At 38.1% G+C, this 26,493-nt stretch overlaps 1 protein-coding gene across 2 annotated transcripts; it reads left to right on the top strand.

The window, feature by feature from the left end:
• Nucleotides 1-26,271, top strand: NAPG (NSF attachment protein gamma). Of its 2 annotated transcripts, none has more exons than XM_032774000.2 (12): nucleotides 1-130; nucleotides 1,735-1,802; nucleotides 4,033-4,117; nucleotides 5,074-5,091; nucleotides 6,417-6,447; nucleotides 10,820-10,929; nucleotides 11,077-11,143; nucleotides 11,575-11,645; nucleotides 14,560-14,638; nucleotides 16,345-16,424; nucleotides 21,924-22,053; nucleotides 23,164-26,271. In XM_032774000.2, exons 1-12 carry the CDS (start codon nucleotides 75-77, stop codon nucleotides 23,314-23,316), a joined length of 948 nt encoding a protein of 315 aa, XP_032629891.1. In that variant the 5' UTR covers nucleotides 1-74; the 3' UTR covers nucleotides 23,317-26,271. The 2 variants fall into 2 exon arrangements, with proteins under 2 accessions (XP_032629891.1, XP_032629892.1); XM_032774001.2 differs by lacking the exon at nucleotides 1-130 and adding an exon at nucleotides 141-154.
• Nucleotides 26,272-26,493: the final 222 nt, after the last annotated feature.

Raw genomic sequence — 26,493 nt, 5'->3', positions numbered from 1 at the left:
TTCTGTCCTGACGTAGGCGGAGCGCAGTGGCTCCTTTCAGGGACAGACAGATAGGCCCGGCCCGGCCCGGCGAGATGGCGGCGCAGAAGATCAATGAGGCGCTAGAGCACGTCGCCAAGGCGGAGAAATAGTGAGCCCGGCGCGGGAGGCCGGGGTCCGGCAGCGCTGTCCCTGTCCAGGGGGCCGCGGGTCGGGCTGTGTCCGGGCTGGAGAGTGGCTATGCCGCTCGCTGCTGGGAGAGGGCCGAGGAGGGGGACGGGCGCTGTTCCAGGCCCCGGGCGTTCGCGGAGCAGCCGCTTCCTCCGGGTTCCCCCTGGCTCCGGGCTGTCATCGGCGCCAGCCTCCCGGGCGCGTTCGCGGGGAGGACTACAGCTCCCAGCGTGCCGTGCGCGGGTCGGGGGGACTGTGGGGTTCCAACGTGAGGAGGGCGAGAGGCCGCGCCTGCTCCCGGGAGCCTGGCAGCGTGGGGGACGGAGGGGCACTAGCCAGGGGCTCATGGGCCCTGCTCCTCCACCACGAACTCCCAGTGTGACCGTGGGCAAGTCGCTTGTCTGTGCCTTAGCTCCCCACCTGTAACACGGGGTTCTGTGAGAACAGCCCCATTAACAGTGGGGAGTGTGGTCACAGAAATACCTTGCGTGGATAGCGGGGCCCTGAGCTCTGAGTTCCCTTAACTCTAGATGGGGGCAGTGACAGGCCCCTCCGCTAGAATGGCTGCTCACACCTACGGGAAGCCTCTTCCACTCCCCAAGAGTTTGAGACAGACACTTAGGAGGCTGATGGAGAGAAAAGGGAAGCTGAGGCAGGTGAATGGGAGAACTAAGATGAAGGAGAAATGCGTCAGAAATAAAAACTGAAAAGAGATGAGGTAGGAAACTTTTGCTTGGCTTTTGTTCAAGCAGTTTCAGTGCTCACGGCAAACTTATTTTAAAGCAAATTATTTACATATAGCTATTTTTGCTGTTTGTTTGTATATAGGATGATGGCACCAGAAGACTACCAAGCAAACTGTTGTGTTGAGAACAGTATAAATACATTAGATGTAATCATTGTTCCAAAGAGGTTGTGATTTAAGTAGCCAAGAGAGACAAACACTGTAGAACAGTGGTTTTCAACTTGTGGTCTCTGGGGGTCTGCAGGCTGTGTCTAAGATTTCCAAAGGGCTTGGCACCTCCATTCAGAACTTTGTAGGGGTCCACAAATGAAAAAGGGTTGAAAACCACTGCTGTAGGCAGACAATATAAGCCATGAGAAGTACAACACATGATAGTTAACTTTTAATTCCAAAACCTCCATCCTGAAACAATTTTTTCCACTATTGCTAAATAAAAGTGCTTTGCTTCCGAACTCCCCACTCAGCAGAAATAATTTGAGGCTTATCCTGAAAAGAGAAGGAGAAATTACAGAATGTCCAAAATTGTCTAAACATCTGTTCCTGGTCTGATCCGGATGGAGCATTGGGGCCCAAATTGTTGTTCCTTTCTTACCAACCCATAGTATCTGGCAGTTCTCTTCCATTTCTCTGTATTTCATATGGATGGGTGAAGATGGCTTCTGGTGAAGATTCAAAGGGGATGGGAGGCAGTGGCCCCCTTGCGGGCCTACCTCCTCTTCCTCCCACGTTGCCGCCACTTAAAACAACAGAAACAAATCTATGTATGTTGAGAGCAGGAAGAAGAGGTTCTTGTTTCAACCATTTATTCATTATTGATGGACTTTTGATTTGCATTTCAGCCTGAAAACTGGATTCTTAAAGTGGAAACCAGACTATGATAGTGCAGCTACTGAATATGGAAAGGCAGGTATGTATGACTATAAAAGGGAATGCATTTTATAGGTTTAAATAATCCAGTAATTTAATCTTAAATAATATTTTAGATGTCGATATTTTAAAACATTGTCTGTAAATCTATAGATAGTTATGAGGGCGGGGAATAAAATAAAGAACCAAATCTTTCTAATTTACTATGAAATACATTTCAAATTGTGCTTAAGTATTTTGAATATTTATTTGAAGTTATTAGAACTAATAACATGTAAACTGCATCTCAGTGCAAATTACAGTTTTAACTATGTTACTTGCAAACTATGGTTGAACACAGAGTTAAACGGACTTGAATAAAATTGAAAAACTTTTATTGTGAGGCATAGTTAGACTTTTTTTTTTTTCTTCTGTTTGTAAATAGAGTCTGTGTGCGTGCACACGCTCATGTCCACTCTGCATGGGAATCCCTGTTGTCTTCAGTGGGATCGCCATGCCAAGAGTGGCAAAAGAGTTGGACTTTGAGTGAGGAAGGGAAACTCAATGCTGTACAGATGCAAATAGTGGAAACCTCTGCAGAAGTGGCCTTGACTTAATTCATTTTTTGTCCTCTTTATAACATATTCAACACTAATTTATTTGAAAGACTTGACAGATAGAGAAAGTTCATATGTAAAGTTTGTCTATTGGATACTTTGAAGGTGCATACTATTTAAAGGGCAAATATTCCTTTCTCTCTCTCTCTCTTCCTGCTCAGTTGAGGTTGATGAGGATAAGGGGAGAAAGCTATCAGATTCCTCAAGGTTAATGCTTTGCTGTTGGCTCTTTGACATACCCTGCTCCATTTCTTAAAAATCTTTTGGAATCCTTGGACACAGATGGTGCTCTTAGAATCCAGTTGTGTTTATATGGTGTAACTTTCCATTGGTATGCAGGTGATATTTGGATCTGTCTTGGCCTTCCTGTTGCAATGCCATCCTGGTTTTGCCTGATTTGCTGTCTTGGATACCACTAAACTTTGTAAAATTAAATCTCTTTTTGTACCATTTCTCCTTCTCCCCTGTCCCTCCTACCTTCCCTCTTGCTCTTCCCCCCCACTCCAACCTCCCTTCCTTGGAGCACCCTAGGAACTCTTGTCAGTGGTCTTATAACACCATCTTCAAATAAACAAATTTTGGTGCTTCAGATTTATTTTTGACAACTATCTCAGTGTTCTGTCTTGAGTTTTATTTTGTTGAATTTAAATCTCTCAGTATTGAGGCTCTTTTTCAGTAAGATTCTGAGCAGAAATTCTACTGAATGTTTTTGACAGCTTAAGTCTTAGGATTTCTGCTCCTTATTTGCATGTATTCTGGAAAGTGTCACGCTAATATAAAATGCAGCAGCCCAGTTCTGTTAGATTATTCTTTGTCTAATCACGCTATCCTCCTTCCAAAATCTGTTTTTTCCACTAATAGTATCTGCAGCATATCTTTCTGGCCTATTACACTTCATATTCCCAGTCACTCACTTAGATATTAAATTATTGATTTTTTGTTTTCGTAAATCATCAATAGCAACGGGGGGGGGGGCGAGAATGTGTGTGGGTGCGTGCATGAGCTCCCCAGTAGTGGAGTTGAGCTGAGTCTGCTCTATTTTTAAAATCTTGATTAAATGAGTACAAATTAGCTGGTTAGTTAGGTTTCTTTATATTGTAATGTGCCCAGAACTAATTATGAAGGCTGGTATTTATTTCAGGTGCACTTCATTGTTGATGAGGATCTTGATTTAGAAGAGAAACTGCAATGAGACAGCAATTCTAATGTTTTAGAACCTTTAAAATAAACTTATTTGGCATAATTTCTGGTTAGTGAATGGAAAGGATACTGAAGTGCAGGTGTTCAGCTGAGAAGAGGGGCTGACTATAGTGAAAATCCAAGTAGCCTACATTGTATAGAGGGAGAAAGTACTAATAATTTAAGAATGATTCTTATGAGCCTTGATATAAAGTATAATAAATTGATAAAGAATGTAATTAAATACTTCCATTATGGGGCAGATTTTTAAAGATATAGAGGCCAAAAGATGCGTATAGGCGCCTAGTGGGGGATTTTCAAAGGGGTCTAGGAAGCCACCTCCCATTTGAAAATCCCACTACATGCCCATCTGCATTTTTAGGTGGCTAAATACTTTTTAAAAATCTGGCCTTGTGTGTCTTGAACAATAGATGAAAGAAGGAAAATGGCAAAACATGAACACTTTGTTTTTTTAAAAATTCTTCTTCTTTGTAGGTGTTGCTTTTAAGAATGCCAAACAGTTTGACCAGGCAAAGGACGCCTATTTGAGGGAAGCTGAAGCACATGCAAATAATAGAGCGTATCTTTTCACCGATGGTTAGTTCAGTATTCAAGGAATTGAATAACTATTTAACAATCAGAACTGGACTAAGGGAGGGGATGGTGTGGAAAGATGTAAGAGACAGACAGACTAAATATTAAAAGGCTTCTTAGCTAATTTCCAAAATTCATTTTAAAGAAAGAATTCAAGCTCCCAAGAAAACAATCTGGTAAATGAAAAATAAGAAACCCCACGAAGCAGGAACTGTCTTATTTTGTTTGGCCAGTCACTAGCACAGTGGGGCCCTGGTCTATGATTGGGATGCCCAGGTACCATTCAGCACATTATTATTATGTTTTTATTATTTATTAGATTAACGATCATATTAACAGATTCTAGTGTTACTGGATTTAGTCCTTAGATTTCCTTGATATTTTTAGTTTTTGAGAGGGGGGTTTGTTTCTGGTGTGTGGGGTTTTTTTTTTTTGTTGTTTTTTTTCCTGCAAGTAGATGACTTAGATGGGATCGCTTCTTTTTAGTTTGTAACATGGCTTTTCAGTTGAAGAAATCTCCCTTAAGGAATATGTGTGCTAATTTTTTTTAGTTAATAATTTGTATGGTTTTTGCCATGCGGTACCTAGAAATGGGTGGTGCACATTAAACATGCTGCTAAAAGGTTAGCTAACATTACTCTAACACAATGTAGTAACCAAAACTCTTTAATTAAATGTATGTAATCTAGTTTCGTTAGCTCTTTCATAGTTGGATATATTGAATTTTATTTTGCCCTTAGGTTTATTTAAAACAAAACAAACAAACAAAAAAACTAGCATGCATACTTATCAGATTAGTTTTGCCTCTGTATAAATGTTATTTTTGGAACTATATTTAGATAAGTTTGGCTTGCTTAATCCTCCAATAAATTATTTTTGATACATAATTACCTGTCAGATTTTTATGACTTGTATCCTTAACTTTGGCTCTGTTACTTCCAGTCTCTTCCATGCTGCCAAGTAAGTTTAAATTCCTCAGTTAATTTGATGTATTTCCCAATATACTATGTGTATCTAAAGATGAGATTATTTAAAAGATGCATACATTTGGGCTAAGTCTGCTTTCATTTAAATAAATGGCAAAGTTTCCATTATTTTCACTGGTTCGTGATGAGACTTTATTAGTGGCTGCATCCTGGAAAGCTTTTGAGACTGTGCAAATCCCATTGAAGTAAATGGAAATTATGACTTTTTAGCACTTCTCAGGATTAGTTCCAATATCTCTTGATTGATCATCAGTAGGCTATTACTCAGGATCTGCTTATTTCATTTGAGGTTTTGCTTATTGCATGTATGATTAAGGTAATAAATAATTTGATTTCTCTTCACACACTTGACATTAGAGACACTGAAGAAATCACCAGAATGGTGCTCTATAATATTAGCTGTTCTTAATTCTATTAGTAATGTGTTTTTAAAAATGTCTTTCATGCATCTGTGGGCTAGTCTGTGTAGTGGAAACAGTCAGACATTTCCTACCCTCCCATTCCTCCAACTCATGGCAAATAGTGAAAAGATTGTGTGATTAGTTTGAAGCACTGGTACAAAATTTGCCACACACAGTACATGTTATAGAAGCAGGAAGGTATCTTTGGTCTGGGCTGGGAAACACAGTGCTTTTTCAGTGCTTCGAATATGGTCAAAAGCACTTATTCATAGAAGACAACACTGTCACGGTCTCAAGATTACTGCACTTTTATCCCCAATTTGTGGTCCACTCCAGGCTCTGGTAGGCCATCATTCTTCCAATCCTTCAGCAGGATTGGAGCCCCATTGGATAAAAGTGTATCTGTTTGCTAGATCAAAAGAAGGTCTTGATACAAACACAGCTATATATATCAAAGTCCTTTCTTTGTTGCTCAGTGTCTGGAAAACCCAGTTTGAATCAGTATTTGCAGACTACCACTGGGGGTGGTATGTCTTTAGAGTTGCTTACGGTGTTAGTGACTGTCCTTAATCATTGTCCACTGTTTCAGTTCCTGAAGTGTTACCACAGCTGCTCCTCCATGGAGTTGAATACAATCATACATAAACTGTTCAGGAACGTAATAAAGTGGTCCCCAAAGATACAGCACAAGGTTGCAATATCTATCACTAGCACAAGTGAGAAACTGTCTTTTTAAACTGTCTTTTTAAATAAAAGCCATGTAAAATGTTTGAAATGTATGCGTCGTTATGATTCACCATTAGCTGATGAATAGTAACTCTTGCTACATAGCAAGACATGTCACTTCAACTCACTGAAATAACACTGTGAGTAAACCTAATTTCTTTTCTCTTTGCAGAGCTTATGAACAAGCAGGCATGATGTTAAAGGTATTTACTAGTCACTATGTGTTTCTTTTATAACAATAAGAAGTCTCCCGTGGACAGTTGTATTTGCAATTATATATGCAATTTTCGGCTTGAAGCATTAACGTTAAAGTGGTGCTAGCACTTCCAGTGTTTGGCTTTTATTTTTCCCCTCCAAGAATTTTAAATGATGCAACATTCTTTCGTGGTTGAAACTTGATAAATCAAAATTGGGAGGGGGGAGGTTGAGTTTAGTATGTATATATTAAGAAAAGAGAAATGTACTTCATAGTATCAGCTTATTTTTTGAGTTCTAGTAAATAATATATGTCCCATCAAAGGGACAGGAAATTAGATTTGAATTTGAGATTTCTTCCTTCTGCTCTTACGAGAGGGGAGGGAGAGTTCACCTGTGTAGAATAATCAGGGGACACTACTCTACTGTCTCCTTCCAACGCTCCACAGAATCAGAGGGCTATCCGTGTGTAGATCCTGTACTTCTGTATTGGCTCTGTCTGCCTCTAGAGTTATTCTTCCATGAAATTTTTCTGATAGAAAAATGGCTAATGATGACAAGGTCATTGTTAACTTCTGAATTCCTAGTCATTGGCAGGGTTGATGGTGTTGCAAAGAGCAACCAGTCACATGTTCTCTCTCATTGTGGCATCTGACTTCTGCAAAGGTAGCTCTGCTAGGTTGAGGGGGAGGGAGGAGTTGGTACCTATTTTATAGCTCTGCTCCAGCTCCACAGACTTTCTACACTGTGTTCAACGAGCCAAAAATATCAGAAATGAAAGAGTTCTTGTAAACATTTGTTTCCTGTAGGAGGCATAGGTGTAAATTTGGATTAATTGATTATTGCCATAAGAAGCTGCAAAATAACATTTCAGCACCGGATCCAGAAGTGCTTGGAAGCTATGGTGTAACAAGACAGGTTCACACTCCATCCATCAAAGTATCTGCCGTACTCATTCCAAGGCAGATACAATAGAGGACATACATCAATAAAAGAATCTTCTTTACATAGGCCAAACTCATTAGCATTTGCTAGTTTTGGTATGGGACAGCCTACATGGTAAATATTTTACTTCATGCCATTTGGGAATTGCCATATAGAATTACCCTGCAGTAAACATACTAAGGCATTGTTAACTTCTTTGCCTATCCCTCGACACTTGCTGAGGGGATTCATTGGGTTTTTAAGTGAGGAACCCAATTCATGCCCTGCAGATTTTCCCACAGAAGTGACAGGTGTAATCTTGGAAAAGACATAGTTCTTGGCTGGACTGTTTTGCCCTTTCTTTCCTCCTTTGTCACTTCTCTGTCTCATGAGCGTATCTTTTCTCCTCAAAGTGAGCTCTGGCTTGGTGCATAATATGGCGCCACTGTGTTCTGTTCCACGCCGAGTCCTCCTAGTTTGTTGGATTGATGCCTCCCTTTTTAAGGTGTACTTTCAGTATGTCTTCGAAGTGCTTTTGCTGTCCTCTGTGAGCCCTTCTTCCCTGACTTAACTGAGAGAAGAATACTGCCTTCGGAAGGCGAGCGTCAGACATACGTACACAGTGGCCAGCACAACGGAGTAGGTGTTTTATGACCTGTGCTTCTATACTGCTTATGTTGGCTGCAGAAAAAATGCTGATGTTAGCTGATTCTGAGAATCCTCCAGAGGTAGCACTCCAGCCACTTGAGATGTCATCTATAGGGTATCCAGGTCTCGCATCCATAGAGAAGGATGGGGATGACAACTGCCTTGTAAACCAAAATCTTGGCGCCTGTTTGCAGATTACTATAATTGAAGACTCCTTTGAGTAGTCTTCCAAAGGATGTACTGGCACAGCAGATCCTGTATTCAATTTCTGTGTCAATGCTGGCTGTTTCACAGAAGTGGCTGCCAAGGTATAGAAAATGGTCCACATTTTCCAGGGGCACTCCGCTGATGGCAATTTGTGGAATACAAAGAATAGTTTGTGCAGGTAAGGGCTGGTAGAGTACCTTGGTTTTCCCGATGTTGAGAGAGACACACTCAGGCTGTGATAAGCATCATCTGCAAAAAGATTTAGGGTACTTTGCAGGTCAGTCTCTGTGTGTGAGAAAGACGCAGTCATCTGCATAGTGAAGGTCAGTGATGCCAAATCTCATGATTTTAGATTTTGTTTGGAGACTGAGTTGACGTCCACCCATATGATACTCAATCCTGATTCGATCAGGAAGGCGGTCCATGGATGAGAATCAGGCTCATGGCAAGATAAATGGAGAAGAGTATTTGGAGCAGTGACACAGCCCTGCTTGACACTAGTGCAAATGATGAATGGTTCGGTCTCTGAGCCATTGCACAGAATGGTGACAGACATCCCATCATGATGATGGAAATGAATTTCTGTGGACAGCCAAACCTACACAGCACCTTCCACTGGGCTTCATGATTGATAAAATCAAAGGCCTTGGTTAGATCGATGAATGCCATGAACAGTTCCTGGTGTTGTTCTCTGTACTTTTCCTGAATCTGTTATGCCACAAAGATCGTGTCAGTTGTGCCTCTGGATGGCCTGAAGACACACTGTGATTCGAGGAGGTGTTTCTTGGCAAAGGAGCGAAGGCGTTTTAATAGGATCTGGACAAGGATCTTCCCTGCAATGGAGAGGAGGGCAGTACCTCTGTAGTTCCTGCACAAAGATTTGTTCCCTTTTTGGAATATTGTAAAATGTTGGTGTTCTTAATGTCAAGTGGACTTTCTTCGCAGGTCCAGGTTTTGTTGAGAAGTTGGCAGAGTTTGTGTTGGAGCATTGTTCGACCAGCATTAAAAGCCTCCATTGGGATGCTGTCTGGGCCTGATGCCTTGTGATTTTTTTTCTGGGTGATGGCACACTGGACTTTATCAGAAGACGGGGGATCAGCAAGGTGTGCCATTGCTGAGCGTTATGGAATAGACTTGATGGGGTCTTCAGAGACCATGGATTCACAGTTTAGTAGGCTCTCCAATTGCTCCTTCCAGTGTTGTTTAATGGCCACATTGGCTCCACCCTCCTCTAGGACAATCTGGGAACGTAAGGGGGTTGGGCCTTTGGAGCTTGGCCCATATATAGCTTTTTGTTGCTTGAAAGAAGCTTCTCATGTCATCTTGGTCTATGAAACTCTGGATCTCAGAGGCCTTCTCTCGTCACCACTTATTTTTGATGTCATGTAGCCTCCTTTTGGACTTTGACCTTGAGCAGGTGATAGGCCTCATGTTATCGTTGGTTAGAGGAATCATTTTGCCAGTGCCAGAATGCAGTTCTTTTCTGTTGAATTAATGCTAGGATTTCCTCATTTTCGTCAAACCAGTCTTGGTGCTGATGAGAGGAATATCCTATAGTTTCAACACAAGCACTGTGAGTGGTATTTTTTTAATGGTATTTTTAACATACTAAGGCACTGTTAACAGACCACCATTATATACCTCATGATCCTTCAGTAAGCTGACATATTGTAGTTCTTGGTGACGGCTCCGATACCTTAGCCCTTCTGCTTTAGCTCAACATAAATCTTGTAGTCAACAGGAATTAATTTTCTAATCACATTTGCCAGAATCCTGTTAGTGATTTTGCATGCAATAATGACTTGATAGCAGTGCAGTTTATTGAATGGGTTTAACCAATAGTTGAAAACATCATGTAGGGGATAGAAAATCAATGTATAGTAAAATAAGCTAATTAACCACCATACTCTAGTTTTTAGGAAACTCAAAGTGAACTTGTAACCCAGATGTTGATCAGTTAAACAGACTTTCAGAGAATCATTATTTCAGGGTTCAAATCAAGCACTACAGAAAGTCTGTATATATGTCCACGTCTGATGTGCCCTCTAAACAAATTGTAACGTTTGGCTACCAAGGAACTGATTTATTTATTCTAAAATTGAAACATTATAAAGGGAAACAAGATTGGCTGCTCTGGTTTTGTGGCTGCACTGTGTGAGTATTCATTTAGATATTTCATCATGTGGCTAATCCAAAGAACAAAATTAGCCAACTTTATTGTAGGCAGATGGAGGGGAAAGTAGGCTGGGTTTCTTGTATGCTTGTTTGTTTACTATGAATGTTGTAGCTTACTTTGCTGGGAGCTGAACTCTACAAAAGTAATGCTATGCAATACAGAATACACCTCTACCCCGATACAACGTGACCCGATATAACATTATTTCGAATATAATGTGGTAAAGCAGTGCTCTGGAGCGGTGGGGCTGCGCACTCCGGCGGGTCAGAGCACATTTGATATAACACGACTTCACCTATAACGCAGTAAGATTTATTTTGGCTCCCAAGGACAGCGTTATATCGAGGTAGAAGTGTATTTTCATTTGGTTTATTATATATTACTATAGTTCCTGACACTGTTATTGTTCCAACTTTTTCTTACAGGAGATGCAAAAACTTCCTGAAGCAGTTCAGCTGATTGAGAAAGCCAGTATGATGTACCTGGAGAATGGAACACCTGACACAGCAGCTATTGCACTGGAACGGGCTGGAAAGTAAGCCTGCAATATTGGTAGCTAGGACAAATCGCAAAACATTGGTGTCGTCTTTTTACAGACTGTTGTTTTGTTTGAATCCTGTACTAGGAGAAAACTTTACTATTTGAGCTGAAAAATAATAATGCTGGCTTGTATTTATTTCAGGCTAATAGAAAGTATGAACCCAGAAAAGGCTGTACAGCTCTATCAGCAGACAGCATCAGTGTTCGAAGTAAGTACTACCATTTTAATTTGAACAACAAAGGAAATAAAGTCTAAAATAACTCTGCACACAGATAACTGTAAGGTGAGGTTGAGTTTTGAGCTCTGTCTTGTTCTCTGTCACAGCAGTGGATGAATAATGTTGCACAGGAAGTCATGCAGATCCTATTGGGATATTTAATGTAAAGGTGCAGTGTCAGAGTCCCTACCAGTACTCCACCCCCTCACTCCTATCCAGCTTCCTCCCACTTCTTGGGAAGTCCAGAGGAGGGAGCTCTGCTGAGTAAAAGTACTAAGGCCATGGGAGAACTCCACATTGACCTGAGCTCATGCCTTATGTTTGTATTTCATTTTTTAAAAAAACAAATAAAAGAGAGAGAGAAGTTGCTTAGAATTAAAGCCACAAATGCGTAAAACCTTTTTGTTTTTGTTGTGCTTTAGAATGAAGAACGTTTACGGCAGGCTGTAGAATTACTAGGGAAAGCCTCAAGACTTTTAGTCAGAGGACGCAGGTATAACTCTTTTTATATTCTGAAAACCTAAGTTTTCCTCTAAATGTAATTGTAATCTTTACTGCAGAGTTTCACTGAATCTACATATTGCCTCTTCGAAAGTCACTATCTGGAAACAGAAGATTATGTTGATACCTGTCAAGACTAAGATCCAGTTTGTTTCTGCTGGCTATACCTGAGTGCTGAAAAACTCATCTGTAGTTTTTCTTGTTTTTGTTTTTTTGGTGTTATAAAATTTTTAGTGTTCCTCCTAATAATTCAGTGAAGAAGATTTATGAATTACTGAGAACCTGGTGTGCTTCATCTCTACAATTCTTTATCACTATGAATTATTCCCCACAACACTGAGTAGTAAGCACTTAATATTCTACCCAATTTACACATGAGGGAATCTAAAGTAGGGGAATTAAGTGACTTACTCAACCAAAGCAACCCATATACGGGTGTCTGATTCTGAATCAAGGGTGAAGAATTTGACTTTGAATCCTCAGGTTCACCTGATTTTCTAATGCTGTTGGTAGTAGTACGAAATTTTACCATTGTTTAGCATAAACATACATAATTACAACCTATACCTCACTATAAGGCTGTCTTTGAGTCGTCTGTGTTCCTGATTAAATTTTGTCAAGCCTTGAGTGTGTGCTGTAATTGCAAGCAGCAATGGTAATCTAAAAAGAAACAAGGGAAACTCGTATATTACAGGGGTGGAAGGACTCTCAGGTGAGATGTGTACATTAATGTTTTTGAGGCTAGCTTTGATTGTCATACTGATTTATAGAGGCCACGTTATATCTGATGTCACTTGGGGTTTGGAACATCATGTAACTTGAATATAATTAAAGTGGAAATCAGTTATGAACCATATTTTTTGTTGTGTTTTCATCATCAATCACAACAGCAGACTTAGACATAACTTGTATGAGCAGATGAGGGAGGTCCTGCTGTACTTCTGTGGATGTCAGAAGAGTAGTCTAAAATATCAGTATCTTTTGATTGTTTTGTGAGTTTCAGCGAAAGAAAAACTTCTTCGGTAGGGAAATGAATTATGGTTGCCAAGAATTATGTGAGATATGTTGAATCACTTAGCTGCCATGTGAAGTCCTCAGTACATTCAGTTATAGTAAATTGCATCCAAAATAGCTTGATTAGAGTATGAAGTTAGTGATTTATAGCTGACAAATGTAATATGAACCTCTGAGTGGCTAGTGAAATTTTAAATCCTGTGCCTCTTCCAGATCTGAACAATTCTTTTATGCTTAAAAATGTAAAATAGTAGGCCATGAAGGTGGAGTTCCTAAGTTCTCTGAAATGGCATCATTTTTACATCCATGTTACAAAACACTGGGAAGTACTTTGATAAATTTTAAATGTATGCAAAACTTTAAAAATGCCTCTCCAGGGTATTAGGCAGGATTATTGTTATTTTCTGCAACCTGAAATCACCTACTGTTTTGTCTGAAAAGACCCACTCTTGTCCTTTTTGATTAAAAACATTTGTGTTCACATTGCAAGTATATTCCTCAGGCATAAAAAGAATGGAGGACTTGGACAGTCCCACTAAAGTTTGTTTTCATTAATTTTATATGTAGATTATGATAAGCGTGTCTGTGTGGTTTCAAATCTATACTGTAGGTATGCAGGGAGGTGTTTTTTTTTTTTGTTTTTTTTGGTTAAATAAGAATTAGGGTAGTGCCAAACATTCTCAGATAAATTGATGCTTCAGTAGCTGACATTTGTCCCTTCCAGTGCCAAACTACTACTCCAGCTTGATCTGATACTGTGCTGCTAAAGGTGTCACCTTTGGATGAGATGTATCATGAAGATCCTCACCATGTCTGTCCTCAAATATCCAGTGTGAACTCTTGGATCATTAGCCTTGATGTACTTCCTACCTAAATTTACTCTGAAGTTTTAGTTGCATACAGTGTTTACTTCCTGTTCAACAGCTGTAGGGTTGTGTTGTGACTTGTAAAATAGTTGCTGTATTTCAACAGTTTGTGCATGTTCAACTGCTTGGTTGGAAATATTAGCTCTGTGTGCGCTTTCCCTGCCTGAAATGATCCTCGCTCAACATAACTGATTACCAAGATATTTGCAAGTAAATCATCCATTTCCTTTCTATTTTGCATTATTTGGATTTACACCTATAGAGTGCTAAACATCCTGGTGGGATCCAGCAAGAATTTAAACACCAGATTAGACCAGAGCTCAGCTCTTTACAGGAATGAGCCCTGTCCACTTCTTTTATGCGGTTTTGGATGCCCACAATTCATCACCATGAGGTGTTTTTATTTTAAAAAGTAATGTGCACTGGATTGTGACTTCCTTGAATGTGTTGGGTTGACCTGAAAGATTACAGCTTTTGTTTTCACATCGGTCTGGGACCTGGCAATGACAGGGACAGAAATGCTAGAAAAGTATAGTACATAAATTTATTGATGCTCTGATTAACATAAAACATGTTTCTGGCATGTGACATTTATTGCTTTCACACTGAAGCACTGATTTCTGGATTTCACTCTAGTATTCTACCTGGTAACTCAAAAATAACAGGATTTTTGAAAGATGTATTTTTTTTTAACCTTTACAATGTTACAGTGATGGCCTCAAGATTGAAGACCAAACAAAAACATTAAGACTTGATGGTTTAGTGTTTAGGTTACTTTGATTCTTAATGCCAGTGGATTTAAACAAAAATGGTGGCTTTTTTTCAGTGTGGAGAGAAAATTGTTTAGAAGATGCAAATATGAACTCCTTTTTAATAAACTTCATGTGGACTACTGAAATATCTTTACAACTCCAGTGCCTTTTTTACCACCTACAAACATTAAAATACGCATGTCAGAAGGCTCTGATCACTGGTTTATTTACACTGGTTTCTTACATTTCCTTCTGTGTGTGTTCTTGTTTCTAGATTAGATGAGGCTGCGTTGTCTATTCAGAAGGAAAAAAGTATTTATAAAGAAATTGAAAATTATCCAACATGTTATAAGGTAAAGACCTGAATGAATGTTTCTTTCCTTTTTATAAAATAGAAATGCGCAAAGGGAAGTTGATTGTCCTGGGGGTTTGCAGCACCTCTAACTGTATGAATGGCACTGTATGCCTTGCAGTCCAGGATAAACTTCTTACTGGATGAGCACCTCCTGGATGGCTATCCCCTCCTTTCACCCACCCCCTTAACTGTCTTGAAAATGCTGAAGATAGCTGTCACAGATAATCAGAATGATTGTTTTAGCATTTTCAATACAATTATCAGAAAGCTCTAAGATAAAATATCTGTGTAGGTGAACCTGCAAATACAGTTAAATTAATTCTTTGGGCTATGTGGGATGGGAGACATGTTAATTTATTTTATAAATGTGTGTTGATAACAGGAAGTAGGGCTAGATATTTTGAATGATTGTATTAACTTTTTGGACAAATGATAGGATTTTTATGACGAGATGCTTAACATAAGCAAAAAATTGGTTTGTGGTTTCAAAATTCTTGATAGGTTTACAAATTTAGAACTGAAAGACAAAATTATTCTATGTTCAGATAATCTGAGATTACAACAGAATTGGCCTGCTTTGATCTTTTCCTCTACACCACTTTTAAAAAAATAAATGGGGGCTAATTTAGCTACGAGTCAGGAAAAAGATCTTGGCGTCATCGTAGATAGTTCTCTGAAGATGTCCACGCAGTGTGCAGAGGCGGTCAAAAAAGGAAACAGGATGTTAGGAATCATTTAAAAGGGGATAGAGAATAAGACTGAGAGTATATTATTGCCCTTATATAAATTGATCGTACGCCCAAATCTCGAATACTGCATATAGATGTGGTCCCATCTTAAAAAAGATATACTGACACTAGAAAAAGTTCAGAAAAGGGCAATTAAAATGATTAGGGGTTTGAATGTAGGGGTTTGAAAGAGGATCCCATATAAGGATAAGATTAAAAGAGGTTAGCAACTCTCAGCTTGAAAAGAGGAGACTAGGAAGGGGGGATTATGAAGAGAGGTGTACTAAATCACGACTGGAATTCCCGAGAAAGTGGATAAGCGAAAAGTTTATTTACGTATTCCCACAATACAAGATACTAGGAAGTCACCAAATGAAAATAGTAAGACAGCAGGTGTTAAAAACCAAAAAAAAACAAGGAAGTCTTCACACAAGCGCACAGTTTTACACTTGCTGGAACCCCTTATCTGAGGAGGTTGTGAAAGCGCTTAGGACTATAACAGCGTTTAAAATGGGAGCTGGATAAAGCATGGTGGTTAAAGGGTCCCATAAATGGCTATTAAGCTAGGCATGGGTTAAGAATGGGTGTCCCTAGGCTCTGTTCATCAGGAGGATTGGAGATGGATGGCAGGAGAGAGATCACTTTATCATTGCCTGTTAGGTTCACTCCCTCTGGGGCACCTGGCATTGGCCAATGTTGGTAGACAGGATACTGTGCTAAATGGACCTTTGGTCTGACCTGGTAGGGCTGTTCTTAGGTTGTTCTTATGATAGATCCACAGCTGGTGTAGATCAATATTTTCAGAGCCCATCACTTTTTTTTTCATTTGGGAATGTGGAGCAGGGAACATTGGTTCTAGTGTTCTTTTACACCTATCCTGAGCAATCTACAGGACTTTTGGTATTGAATTCACTCTTTAGTAACCAAATATAAGAGATTTTACTTCTATTATGATCAGTTATTTCTTTTATTTTAGAAAACTATTGCTCAAGTCTTAGTTCATCTTCATAGACATGACTATGTTGCTGCAGAAAGATGTGTTAGGGAAAGTTACAGGTAAGGCATATATTTGCCTCATTGTTTTCAAACTTAAATTTTGGTTATGTTGAAAATTAATTCATATCAATATTTATGAAAGAGCCATGTGGCAGTTCTATATTTCCACAAGTTTGAAGCCTGTACTCTGTTGGTTTGGTTTATGGACAACAATGCAGTGTTTTTTGAAAGACTACCATTTGAAAAACAGTTATTGTTTTCAAATGGTCAGTTGTAGTTATTGATATACTATTGGTTTAATAGCAAGACATGCATAAACTTAAAATAAACAATGAAAATATTTATATTGCTTTACTATTTGCTTAAGAAGAATTTGTTCTGTTCCTTCTTCCCAGATTATCTGTTTGCTTAGCTTTAATAAAAGCTGAATAAACAATACAGGGTTGTTGCTGTTGGAGTTGTCACTTAAAAAAAAAAAAAATTATTCATTTTAATTACTTCCTCATTTTAGGATCTGTTTCTTTCATACACTGAACAGAGAAGGATTAGCTCTTGTAACTGTTCAGTACGGATAAAGGACTTTTTGATTGTCACCAATTGAAATTACTGTTTTTATTTTGTTGTTTTCTTGCCACTTTTTACATTGTAGTCTTAAAATACAAAATGCACAATATCCAAAGATAATTAAAAATGGATCATTTTAACCTGTCTTTACCCTGCCTAATCTCAAACACTTATGATTCCATACATGCACTGTAAAAGAAGAAATATTATGACTAACAGAAACTCATGAGGTTTAAGGCACTTCTGTCATTGGGGACCATGCAGACAACTAATCCCAAGCAGACAACTAAATGTTTAAAAAAAAAAAAAAAAAAGATGAGATTCTGTTTATATTTTATGGTTAGAGAATGATCATTACAGTTCAAAAATACATTTCATGCCATTAGACATTGTATCAGCCTGGGTTTTGATGACTTATTTAAGCAATACCAATAAATATATAAACAGCTGCCTTGTCCTCTATGTTACATATCAACTGTAAGAGTAAAGAGTGAGTGTGTGAGTGGACAGTTAAATGTTTTAAATGAACTTTGTTTCCTTAGTCTATAGGGATGTTCAGTTGGAAGTGAAGTGAAGAATATGGTGCAGGCACTAAGAACAGGCTTTCTAGAAGGATATGACAACCAGGACCGCAGGATCAAGTTTCTAACTGGTTCTGTAACTCACCACTCTTTCAAGTACATGGACAATCGATGTAAGTTAAACATTTCATATGCGATTTTCATAAACCTTTTTCCTGGTAAGAAAGAGGAGAGAACTGTTTTGGCAGAAAAACTTGGAGTTATTGTATGTTGTGTCCTGGATTTGCTCTCCCACCCTCCAGCTTCTCATGTTTTCCTCATTTACTGCTCACGGCACTTGTAAATCTCCACATTCCCTGCTGTATCTTCCATCCTTATCTGGTAAGGGTTTAGATAGAATGAGCACGCTTCTTTATGGCATTCGTAAGTCTGTCTGGAAGAATTGGCTGGAATGCTGTTGAATAGCATCTGAGTTCAGTTCCCTTCTGTACCGCCACATGGGCCGAAAACTCCTGGCTGTCAATGCTTCAGCTCAGAAATACAGTACTATTCATGCCAAGTCCATTTTAAGCTAGAAATCCAATGGTACTGGCCCTGAGAGATATCAAGCAGGAAGTTGGCAAGCACTGGCTCAGTTCTCGAGTGGTCCCTGTACATTTTTCAGTGAAATTACCATTGGCACATTTGTTGTTTTAAAGAAAGATGTTTTTTTTTTCCTTTCAAGAAAATATCTTAAACTATTTTTTTAAAAAAAAATCACTGGCATATTTGCAAATTGTAGAAAGACTTAAGACAGGAAGGCAAGTAATAAAACTTCTGATCATCCTAGTGTAGGTTTTCTAACAATATTAATTTTTCATCTATATAACTTTTTAAAATCTGAAAATATGATGCCATCTTAATTGAAAAAGCGTCTGTAAAAGACCACTTAGTGGTGGTTAATAGTTACAAAATGCAGTGCTGTAAACCACACTTAAAAAACTGCATTGATGAGACTTGCTTATCTTAAACTTCTAGTACTTCTGTACTATGCAACACGGCAATGATTATTCTGATAAAGGAGCAGAAATCATAGTACATGTTTACACTTTAGCACAGAGAATAGTACATGCCATTAGGTCTCCTTTTTATGCTATTGGAAACTGAATGTTACAATAATGGATTGTTGCATTTGAGTGTAGTCAATAAACTGAGGGCAACTCCTGCTCACTTTACTAAGAGTGTAGTCCCATTTAATTCAGTGTGATTCTTTCTAGAAAAAGACAAGTAGGATTTGGCCTATGACAATGGGGATACTAAAACCTGTCATTATTTTGTTGTGTGTGTCAGTATGCCAAGCTTGCTCTTAGTTTGGCGGTCCCAGGAGGGGGAACTAAGAAGAAATCACCACCCAGTTACTACACACCGGACAAAGCAGGAGGACAGGCTGCTGTTGGCTCCCATGCTGAGGAGGAAGATGATGAATATTCTGGTGGACTGTGCTAGTTGTAAACATGTTCAATGTTAAATATCAGACTTGCTGTTTATGGATGTTGAGCATATTCACAGGTATCAGAATTACCAGCACTTAATTGCAATCATGATATTGGAATGCTAATATAGACTTGACATCTTTTGGGTACTATTACAAAAAAGCACGATAACCCACCGCTTCTTGAAGCATTTCTGGATTCCATTCCATACATGGTAAGAACGTCCTGAGTGCACTGCCTTCCTCTCATTGAAATATTTGAGTAATATTGTCGCTTCTCTAAAAGCACATGGGTTAAAAGAAACTAAAGCAGATTGGGAAGAAGTATTGAAACAACTAGTTTCAAATCATTGGATTCTAGAATATTTTGACTGGTTCTTCTGGTTCCCTATAACATGTTTGTGATTTTTTTCCACTTTGGCAGTTTTAAAGGTTATTCAGCTTGGCGTAGTTTTTAGCACATTGAATATCTGAATAAAAAAGATGAACTCTTTACCAGATGAGATATTTGCACAAGTTTAAGCTTCTTGGGTGTGGACCATTTCATTTATTCTGAAAACATTTTTAATCTGTAGAGGGATTTGTTTTAAATGCCTTATTTTTATAAGCATTATCCAGGAGCGGAAAAAGGTGTGGAAAATACTAAGACAACTGATATGAAGCCACCTTGCAAGTTTCTTCAGATAGGCACCTATGGGAAAATAACGGGGCTTTCTTCTAAAGAAACAATATTCTCAATAGATCTTTGGTGTTGCAGAGTGAGATGCTGTTTGTAATGTGCATATTGTAAGGGAGAAAGGAGCCGACCATAATCAATTAAAAAAAAAAAAAAAGACGTGCTGTTTGCTGAATATAAAGCCTCTGCAGAAAAAGAAATCAGCAAAAATCTAAGTGAAAGGTAACATTCTGGAAATATCTCAACACTGTTCTCCAAAAATTTGAGTTGTTTGATTTGAATTTGGAATCAGTAGTACTCTTCTACAATTATTTAAAGCATAATGTAGCCAGTAAGTGGTCTGTCTTGCATTTTGTAACTTTGGGCCAAAGTTCCCATTAATAACACATCAAAGTTCTTTGATGAACTTAAGTGTAAATCATCGCAAAAATCTAATGTATATTCTTCAGGATCAAACTAAATTTGACTACTCCAGTTTGACTATTCCATGCCCAACAGGTGACCATAGACTTCAATTCTGCAGAAATTTCCACAGAAGAACCCATGAAGGCCTACTATCGGATGAGGTCATCCAGAATCTGATGGGAGGGATTCATGATGTGCATGGTGCACCATGACTCCTAAATTGCAGTGAGCGTTAGACCAGAAGCAAGGTATAAATGCTAATACTGTGACTGCCACCATGTTAAGCCATCAAATGATTTCAGAAATTTTGAGACTTCTTGGAACAGTTCTGTTAAATGTACAAGTGTGGAAAAGCTTTTTTGAGTTTTGGTATCTGATTTAGGAACATTGTGAAAGAATGCAAATTTTGAATATGTACCACATTGGTCAGGCAAAGCTAGTATGACATACAGTGTTGATAGACGCTCCCATCAATGGGAGCGTCTATCAATCAACGTTAGTCTGTTTTGCTAGGATAGATGGTTTTTAAAAACTGGTTCTGTGTGTCAAAATTATGTAGTAATGGACTGAAGCTTGGATCTGAAATGTGAAGTTGTTTGAAAATACCCTTTTTAGTGCTGAACTTTCCCCGTGTGTGTTGTCATGTTATATCAGGGACATGGATATTGGAAGTTTGCTTGCACACCTTGACTTCTATAAAAAATCAAAGATGAAATTTGGCGAGTGTGAGTGTTTTGCTTTTTCTGTCAAGACTGGTGAGAGGCTTTGAAGATGTGCAACTTGTCCTTTGAACAGCACTAATAAATGTAAATCTTGGAGTAGCTTACTCTAATGAACTCAATAATTTCTGTCTCCTTGACTGCTCATGGGCGTACACTATGCTCTAGAAGAGGGGCTCTTATAGGATATCATTGATGTACTTTTTTGTGTGAGGAGAACTTTACTGACTACACTGGGAATTTAAGGCTACCTGTTGCACATAATCTGGGATATCTGAGGAAAGGGAGTGTGACATGCATAAGTGAAGAAAATTAGTGTTCTTGTATATCTTAGTAAGACAAAGTACTGCAGTTTTGTTTAAACTATCCGAGTGAAAACACTAACGTGTTGTGTAAGGCAAGGCTACAAGTCTGTGCATTCACATCTGAAACAAAGCACTTATGTAACATCTGTTTTTTGTGTTGTCCAAAACCAATTTTAGACACTAACCATTAATTTTTCAAAGTATTATGGTGAGGTTTTAGCTAGACAATTCTTTCCATGTTGGTAGTGGTTTTCCGACTAAAACTCAGTGTACTGATTAAGGAACGTTAAGGGCAAAAATTCTTTGTACTATGCAAGCAAAGCTCATTAAAATGAAAGGGACTTGTTTGCATCAAAGAGAATAAAAATTTTAATATTTGATTGCAATGTTGCTTTCAAGACTGAAATATGAAAAGATGGCTATGGTTGAAAACATGGTAAAAGTTAGATTTTTATCTAGTGTTCTACCGTATTTTAGGTAATGAAAGTGTAATAGGAATGTTACTGCCTTTAGTAAATGTGTCATTGTAAACAGATGTGTCTATATTATATACTTAATGTTTGTTTCTGCTTCCCAAAACAGTTGGTACTTGTTTTGTGTATTATCACTTAAATAATAAGTTAAAGTAAAAAAAAAAAAAAAANAAAAAAAAAAAAAAAATAGATGAGATCTGTTTATAATTTATATGGTTAGATGATCATACAGTCAAAAATACATTTTCATGCCATTAGACATTTGTATTCAGCCTGGGTTTTGATACTTATTTAAGCAATACCATAAAATTATATAAACACAGCTGCCTGTTCCTCTATGTTTACATATCACTGATTAAGAGTAAAGAGTTGAGTGCTGTGAGTGGACAAGTTAAATGTTTTAAATGAACTTTTGTTTCCTTTAGTATACCGGGATTCAGTGGAAGTGAAGATTGTGCAGCACTAGAACAGCTTCTAGAAGGATATGACAACCAGGACCAGGATCAAGTTTCTAATGTCTGTAACTCACCACTCTTCAAGTACATGGACAATGATGTAAGTTAACATTTCATATGGATTTTCATAAACCTTTTTCCTGGTAAGAAAGAGAGAACTGTTTTGGCAGAAAAACTGGAGTTATTGTATGTTTGTCCTGGATTTGCTCTCCCCACCCTCCAGCTTCTCATGTTTTCCTCTTTACTGCTCACCACTTGTAAATCTCCACATTCCTCTGATCTTCCATCTTATCTGGAAGGGTTAGATGAATGAGCAGCTTCTTATGGCATTCGTAAGTCTGTCTGAAGAATTGGCTGGAATGCTGTTGAATAGCATCTGAGTTCAGTTCCCTTCTGTACCCCACATGGGCCGAAAACTCTGCTGTCAATGCTTCAGCTCAGAAATACAGTACTATTCATGCAAGTCCATTTTAGCTAGAAATCCATGGACTGGCCCTGAGAGATATCAAGAGGAGTTGCAAGCACTGCTCAGTTCTCGAGTGGTCCTGTAATTTTTCAGTGAATTACCATGGCCATTTGTTGTTTTAAAGAAAGATGTCTTTTTTTTCCTTTCAAGAAAATACTTACTATTTTTTTAAAAAAAATACTGGCATATTTGCAAATTGTAGAAAAGACTTAAGACAGGAAGGCAGTAATAAAACTTCTGATCATCCTAGTGTAGGTTTTCTAACAATATTAATTTTCATCTAATATAACTTTTAAAATCTGAAAATATGATGCCATCTTAATTGAAAAAGCGTCTGTAAAAGACCACTTATGTGGTGGTTAATAGTTACAAAATGCAGTGCTGCACACTTAAAAAACTGCATTGATGAGACTTGCTTATCTTAAACTTCTAGTACTTCTGTACTATGCAACACGGCAATGATTATTCTATAAAGGAGCAGAAATCATAGTACATGTTTACACTTTAGCACAGAGAATAGTACATGCATTAGGTCTCCTTTTTATGCTATTGGAACTGAATGTTACAAAATAATGGATTGTTGCATTTTGAGTGTAGTCAATAAACTGAGGCAACTCCTGCTCACTTTACTAAGAGTGTAGTCCCATTTAATTCAGTGTGATTCTTTCTAGAAAAAGACAAGTAGGATTTGGCCCTATGACAATGGGGATACTAAACCTGTCATTATTTTGTTGTTGTTGTCAGTATGCCAAGCTTGCTCTTAGTTTGGCGGTCCCAGGAGGGGGAACTAAGAAGAAATCACCACCAGTTACTACACAGGACAAAGCAGGAGGACAGGCTGCTGTTGGCTCCCATGCTGAGGAGGAAGATGATGAATATTCTGGTGGACTGTGCTAGTTGTAAACATGTTCAATGTTAAATATCAGACTTGCTGTTTATGGATGTTGAGCATATTCACAGGTATCAGAATTACCAGCACTTAATTGCAATCATGATATTGGAATGCTAATATAGACTTGACATCTTTTGGGTACTATTACAAAAAAGCACGATAACCCACCGCTTCTTGAAGCATTTCTGGATTCCATTCCATACATGGTAAGAACGTCCTGAGTGCACTGCCTTCCTCTCATTGAAATATTTGAGTAATATTGTCGCTTCTCTAAAAGCACATGGGTTAAAAGAAACTAAAGCAGATTGGGAAGAAGTATTGAAACAACTAGTTTCAAATCATTGGATTCTAGAATATTTTGACTGGTTCTTCTGGTTCCCTATAACATGTTTGTGATTTTTTTCCACTTTGGCAGTTTTAAAGGTTATTCAGCTTGGCGTAGTTTTTAGCACATTGAATATCTGAATAAAAAAGATGAACTCTTTACCAGATGAGATATTTGCACAAGTTTAAGCTTCTTGGGTGTGGACCATTTCATTTATTCTGAAAACATTTTTAATCTGTAGAGGGATTTGTTTTAAATGCCTTATTTTTATAAGCATTATCCAGGAGCGGAAAAAGGTGTGGAAAATACTAAGACAACTGATATGAAGCCACCTTGCAAGTTTCTTCAGATAGGCACCTATGGGAAAATAACGGGGCTTTCTTCTAAAGAAACAATATTCTCAATAGATCTTTGGTGTTGCAGAGTGAGATGCTGTTTGTAATGTGCATATTGTAAGGGAGAAAGGAGCCGACCATAATCAATTAAAAAAAAAAAAAAAGACGTGCTGTTTGCTGAATATAAAGCCTCTGCAGAAAAAGAAATCAGCAAAAATCTAAGTGAAAGGTAACATTCTGGAAATATCTCAACACTGTTCTCCAAAAATTTGAGTTGTTTGATTTGAATTTGGAATCAGTAGTACTCTTCTACAATTATTTAAAGCATAATGTAGCCAGTAAGTGGTCTGTCTTGCATTTTGTAACTTTGGGCCAAAGTTCCCATTAATAACACATCAAAGTTCTTTGATGAACTTAAGTGTAAATCATCGCAAAAATCTAATGTATATTCTTCAGGATCAAACTAAATTTGACTACTCCAGTTTGACTATTCCATGCCCAACAGGTGACCATAGACTTCAATTCTGCAGAAATTTCCACAGAAGAACCCATGAAGGCCTACTATCGGATGAGGTCATCCAGAATCTGATGGGAGGGATTCATGATGTGCATGGTGCACCATGACTCCTAAATTGCAGTGAGCGTTAGACCAGAAGCAAGGTATAAATGCTAATACTGTGACTGCCACCATGTTAAGCCATCAAATGATTTCAGAAATTTTGAGACTTCTTGGAACAGTTCTGTTAAATGTACAAGTGTGGAAAAGCTTTTTTGAGTTTTGGTATCTGATTTAGGAACATTGTGAAAGAATGCAAATTTTGAATATGTACCACATTGGTCAGGCAAAGCTAGTATGACATACAGTGTTGATAGACGCTCCCATCAATGGGAGCGTCTATCAATCAACGTTAGTCTGTTTTGCTAGGATAGATGGTTTTTAAAAACTGGTTCTGTGTGTCAAAATTATGTAGTAATGGACTGAAGCTTGGATCTGAAATGTGAAGTTGTTTGAAAATACCCTTTTTAGTGCTGAACTTTCCCCGTGTGTGTTGTCATGTTATATCAGGGACATGGATATTGGAAGTTTGCTTGCACACCTTGACTTCTATAAAAAATCAAAGATGAAATTTGGCGAGTGTGAGTGTTTTGCTTTTTCTGTCAAGACTGGTGAGAGGCTTTGAAGATGTGCAACTTGTCCTTTGAACAGCACTAATAAATGTAAATCTTGGAGTAGCTTACTCTAATGAACTCAATAATTTCTGTCTCCTTGACTGCTCATGGGCGTACACTATGCTCTAGAAGAGGGGCTCTTATAGGATATCATTGATGTACTTTTTTGTGTGAGGAGAACTTTACTGACTACACTGGGAATTTAAGGCTACCTGTTGCACATAATCTGGGATATCTGAGGAAAGGGAGTGTGACATGCATAAGTGAAGAAAATTAGTGTTCTTGTATATCTTAGTAAGACAAAGTACTGCAGTTTTGTTTAAACTATCCGAGTGAAAACACTAACGTGTTGTGTAAGGCAAGGCTACAAGTCTGTGCATTCACATCTGAAACAAAGCACTTATGTAACATCTGTTTTTTGTGTTGTCCAAAACCAATTTTAGACACTAACCATTAATTTTTCAAAGTATTATGGTGAGGTTTTAGCTAGACAATTCTTTCCATGTTGGTAGTGGTTTTCCGACTAAAACTCAGTGTACTGATTAAGGAACGTTAAGGGCAAAAATTCTTTGTACTATGCAAGCAAAGCTCATTAAAATGAAAGGGACTTGTTTGCATCAAAGAGAATAAAAATTTTAATATTTGATTGCAATGTTGCTTTCAAGACTGAAATATGAAAAGATGGCTATGGTTGAAAACATGGTAAAAGTTAGATTTTTATCTAGTGTTCTACCGTATTTTAGGTAATGAAAGTGTAATAGGAATGTTACTGCCTTTAGTAAATGTGTCATTGTAAACAGATGTGTCTATATTATATACTTAATGTTTGTTTCTGCTTCCCAAAACAGTTGGTACTTGTTTTGTGTATTATCACTTAAATAATAAGTTAAAGTAAAAAAAAAAAAAAAAAGCAAGATATATAAATTATCTTTAATGACTGAATTTGTATGCCCAGATGCTGTGTGAAATGTTCATACAATGTGAAATTGTGCTTTATCCATACCTTTTCCAAACCTGTGAAGTGTATTAGAGTACGAAGCATATTTGTAACAGCTCTGCAGATACTGCCTCTTTCGGAAGAGGTTCTGTGTTTCACCAATATAAAAATAAAACTTGAAATTACAGACTTATGCTGGCTTTTCCTCTTATGGTGATCAGCTGGACTTCCAATTTCAGCATGAATTTGTTACCAAAATGTCGGGTCCGCCTAGCTGAGAGCCAATGACAGCCAAACAGGGATAAGGAAAATATGCTTTATTCTGCAGAAGAAAGGAGAGCCCTGTACCTTGGTACAAAAGACTCTGCTCAATACAAAAATCAAGACTCTTTTTATACACACTCACACACAGGCT

This window comes from Chelonoidis abingdonii, chromosome 2 (assembly GCF_003597395.2).
Source record: "Chelonoidis abingdonii isolate Lonesome George chromosome 2, CheloAbing_2.0, whole genome shotgun sequence".
Lineage (NCBI taxonomy): Eukaryota > Metazoa > Chordata > Testudines > Testudinidae > Chelonoidis > Chelonoidis abingdonii.
This window is presented reverse-complemented; position numbering and strand designations above follow the sequence as displayed.